Source organism: Atta cephalotes (assembly GCF_000143395.1).
Source record: "Atta cephalotes unplaced genomic scaffold scaffold00005, whole genome shotgun sequence".
NCBI classification, from domain to species: domain Eukaryota; kingdom Metazoa; phylum Arthropoda; class Insecta; order Hymenoptera; family Formicidae; genus Atta; species Atta cephalotes.
Genome location: NW_012130069.1, coordinates 709,929 through 714,677, shown reverse-complemented (window position 1 = coordinate 714,677; position 4,749 = coordinate 709,929). Strand labels below are relative to the sequence as shown.

The following is a 4,749-nucleotide window of genomic DNA, read 5'->3' as shown; positions in this document are numbered from 1 at the left end:
TATATATATATATATATATATATATATATATATATAATGATATTTTTATATATAAAGATTTCTAAAAACAATTGTTATTTCTAAATAAATAACTTTGCTTTGGTAGGAATATCCTATGCTACATACACCATGGTTGCTCATGCAACTCTGTGTCATCATTGTGGAGATCATTGTCTTCTTCGTGAGATTTTTCCTAGATGGTTTGCATATCAAACGCAATGAAATATTGCAAGCAATATTTACCTTATACAATTGGTTACAAGTCTTCTGTCTTTTTCATCAGCAAACACGACAAGTCATTTAGAAAAGTTTCAGATTTTTAATATTACAATATACATTTATATTGTTTTAATATTATATGAATTATATAACAATATAATACTTTTTTATACAAATATGTATAATTTTGAGTTTTTAAAAAAAGCTGCGATTTAGTTTTTTTTCAAAAATAATATCTGACAATAATTATAAAAAAATTGAGAAGATTTTTATTTAATTGATTTAACAATATGTAATATAATGTATTATTATTTGTAACATTCAAAATTTGACCGATCTTGGATTTCTTTATCATATTTGATGTATTCACATATACGGTCGTGCTTTAAAATTTTCTCAATATATTTTTATTTAAATTAAAAATTGAAATCTAATTTAATATTTTATATGAATTAGATTGTACGTGATATCTAAATATGTATAACAATTAGAATTATTTTATTTATTTAACTTCATTAAATTACAGTTTATATAGAGAGATTTGGTAAACTTTTTATATAATATTTATAAAATTATTTTCTTTAAATTAACCCTTCTTAAATTTAATTAGCAATATCGACAAGCTCATGAAAATGCTGATCCAAATGAGAGTAGAGATAAAGCCATAATAAACAGACGGTTCTGATATCATCCAACCCCTGGCCAGCATTGATCTCATCGAATCTGTGCTCTTCGTTAGGGGTAGTAAAAAACTAATATATTTCAAAAAGGGATGCATGCCCTCTATGGGCCAGATAATGCCGCACAACATCACAATTGGAAGAAAAGAACCCATTGCCACGTATGTGGCGCTCCTTTCATTGTCACAGAAACAGGCGATTACAAATCCTGAAAATTAAATTTTGTTTTCGAATAATTTTTGAAGAAACAAAGTATATGTAATCAACAAAAGTATAGTATAATGTTTTTTTTGACAAGAAAACACTTTTTTTATAATCTCTTACATAAAATTTTTCTTCTTTTTACATTTTTACAAAGTTATTGTAACTTGATAATAATCGTGAACATTTAATAAAAATTGAGTCTTTGCAAAAGAATTATATCATTTAAATATATAATAATTATAAAAAATTTTATGTAAGAAAGTTTTGGGATTTGATATTTCACGCAACGATTCAATCTTAAGAATAATGAACGGATTACCGAAGCACATGCCACAAAGGCCCGTAAGGGTGGTTAATACAGCAATCCAACCAATGTCGCCTTCGCAAGTAACTTTGAAAATCGCGAATGAGACGATGAGGACCATCACAACTTGCCCGAACATTACCGTGAATTGCGTAATTACTTGACCAAAGAGAATCTCCGTACCAGTGACGCCTGTATAAGATTACAAAATTAATTATTTAGTAAGATTTATTAATTTAAATTCCAGCAGATATGTGTGTACTCCAAGATTAATCTATCTAGGATTTATCTAAGATTTATCTAGGATCGGAATACATTTTTTACTTATTACGGTTTTTAATATTTTTCTCTTTTTTTATATACGGACCTGATACAAGGCTTCTTTCTAGCAGACCTTCATTTCTTTCTAGCAACATAGCGCCCGACGTCAATGCGACTGAGAGAAAGAAAATAATTCTAAAAAAACACGAATTCTTTTAATGCTAATAAATTTTTCTTGAATGAAGACATTTAAATTTAATGTATATGTACATTATTGTATTATATTGACATTAAGGTAAATATACTTACGTTAGAATCACTCCGGGCGCTGCAAAATCCGTGAAGTTAGGATCATAAGGTCCAAAGATTGGCGTTTTAAACTAACATAATAATTATAATAATAGATATAAATTGTTGTAAATAATAATTTACAAACGTAACAAAGATAATATTAAAATGCTATGTATAGTGATAGAAATTAGACAAAACATTATCTCTACTTTCATATATGGTTTTATAATCAGCCTAGTACTGGGCCATTACTGATTGCCATAGTCCAGGCGCAGTTAGTGTTTCTGATTTCTCGACATTTTTTATTTCTAGAGAAAGAGAAATACACACATAGATTTAATCGAGCAATTTTAATTTCACAAGATTTAACTCTTACATCTTACTAATTACATCTTATTTTATATTAATACTTATTACATATATAAATTTATAGTAAAAATATATAGTAAATACATATTATACTATTAAGTATATTACATACTTAACAGATGAGAAATAAAATACATCTGTACCCAAATAAGTTTTTATAAATTAATTTAAATGCATAACTTTTTAAAAAACTTTAAAAAGAATTATTTGTTTTCAAACAAATGCTACAATTGTTACATAAAAATTAAAATATTTGTGTTCTCTCATAAATTATGAATCATTAAAATAAATTTAAACGATTTTATTTATTCTCTTTTCTAGAAATTATTTTTGTGATTTGAAATATCCTTAAAAAAAAAACAGGAAGCATTTAACGTTATGTTAGTCAAAATAAGTTTCTGTTACAAAATCATTTGCAATAGAAAAATTGAGCTCATTTTGCGTAAAAGTAGGTTTAATGATACACAATGCATGGAAAAGTTGTTCCAAGCTTTGAGTTCTCATACCAGTAATAATTCGGAATAAAATTTTTGATTTCTCGAGAAATAAAAATAATTTCTCGAGAAGTGTGAAATTTAAATTTATTGTTTTTTTCAAGAATTTCTCAAGAAAGAATTCTCGAGAAGAAATACTAGGCGCAGTATTGGCAAACTACTGATGCAGTATTGGATAGATGATCCCAGTATTGGGCCCAGTACTGGTTAATCTTGGCCGTTCAGTTGACAGTCGTGTAGCGTTCGTCAAGCATTAGTTTTGTTGTAACTACTGGCGACCCTATATGAGCATATTAACATAGAGTGCGTTCCGATATTCACTGCCAGTGCTGAAACTATACAGTATATGTTACATGCGCTATAAATTTTCAGCACTGGCAATGAATATCGAAACGCGCCCATAATTGTTTACTTACGCTTATGGGTATGCTCGTTAACTTCTCGCTGTAGTTGCAGGCCACAGTGACTTCCTTAGCGAAATCCAGATATGCGTATAAGAGATCCTTTTGTAATAACTGGCCTATTTGTTGATCTGCGAAGGTATATTGCGTTAGAGTAGGTATTTATATCAGAACTCTCAAATAAAAATTATGTAATTTTTTTTTTATCAATTATCGGAAGATGTTCATTTTTCAAGATTGAGTCTTTTAAGATGCAACATTTAGAATGCTACATAAAAACATGAAAAATTATTTCGTTCTGTTTCACGTTCAAAGAAACTTACTAGACATGTCCATGATAATTTTCATCTCCGAGAAATTAATGTCCCATTCCTCGGCATTTCTGCCGAAATCTATCCTTGCCATAAGAGCTTCGGAATAGTTGGATGGAAACGTTATAGCTCCCCATGCCCATCCCTTTACCACTGCATTTCTGGCTTCTTCATCATTATTGTAGGGTAATAACTGTATAGTTTTTTTCTGTAAGTGCTGAAGATATCGACAGCTTAATAGCGACCAATCGCATCCGGTTCCAGGAATACACGGTTGCATACTGTTGTTGAGTTCGTGGTTGACAATGGCTAATTTTAATCCTATAGGATCCTTACCAATGGAGATGCAGAAGAGGACTATTTGGGCGACCGGTAAACCAATGATAAATAACATCATCCTGTAAGATGTAAGTGAAAATAAGAGATAAAAAAATTAGAGAATAAATTAAGAAGTGAAAGAAAATTTAATATAGAAATGTGATTAAATGAATTTGATTACCCGACATTTCGCCACATCCATAAAAAGTTTTTCCAGATAAGAGCTTTCATATGCATTGGATTAATAGTATGTTTGGAAGAACCTTTTTCTTCCGGTGGCAATGATGACACCTATTAAAAGGCATACAAGAATAAATAAAATTTATTTAGCAATTATATCAAATTATGTAAGAAATTATTTAAACTAATAAATAATTACTTATAAAAATAATCATTAAATAGCCTTATTTTATAATTAAGTAATTTTATAATTAAGTAAAAATGCTATACATATATAAGAAATTATTACTTGTACATTGCCATCATCCACAATGACTACACTTTTCCGTCGACTAGATATGCTCACATTATCTCCGAATTCACCACTCATTTCATCTATTTCGTCCTACAAAACAAAGAGATATTAAAAAATGTTTTAATAAGCTATATTGAGAATACAAATACTCAAATTTTAGAGTAAAGTAGATGTCTGATCTTTAAAACATTTATTGAATTAACCTCGGTACTTTAAAGGTTTAGGACGCTTGTATGAAATAGAAAAGATCTGGAAAAGATCGATTTCCGGTCGAGGTAATATTTTTTGCAATAAATTTATTTATAGTTTTTCAGCACACTAACATCTTTTTTATATCATATTGGATTGAACATCAAAATTAAAAATTTGCTTGTAAATTTAATTGAATTCGTGACATTATTACGATAGTTTAATTGTATTAT

The 4,749-nt window shown here is 28.5% G+C and overlaps 1 protein-coding gene across 1 annotated transcript in view; it reads right to left on the bottom strand.

Moving 5' to 3' along the window:
• Positions 1-696: 696 nt before the first annotated feature.
• The window catches only part of LOC105626508, a 35,961-nt gene continuing 31,908 nt past the window's right edge, over positions 697-4,749 (bottom strand). Inside the window, exons 2-9 of the mRNA XM_012207808.1 lie at positions 4,328-4,417; positions 4,034-4,143; positions 3,547-3,932; positions 3,239-3,354; positions 1,978-2,048; positions 1,775-1,863; positions 1,423-1,599; positions 697-1,107 (exon numbers count right to left, since the gene is read on the bottom strand). Coding sequence (XP_012063198.1) covers positions 806-1,107; positions 1,423-1,599; positions 1,775-1,863; positions 1,978-2,048; positions 3,239-3,354; positions 3,547-3,932; positions 4,034-4,143; positions 4,328-4,417 — 1,341 coding nt within the window. The 3' untranslated portion in view covers positions 697-805. The remainder of the gene's footprint in view (positions 1,108-1,422; positions 1,600-1,774; positions 1,864-1,977; positions 2,049-3,238; positions 3,355-3,546; positions 3,933-4,033; positions 4,144-4,327; positions 4,418-4,749) is intronic.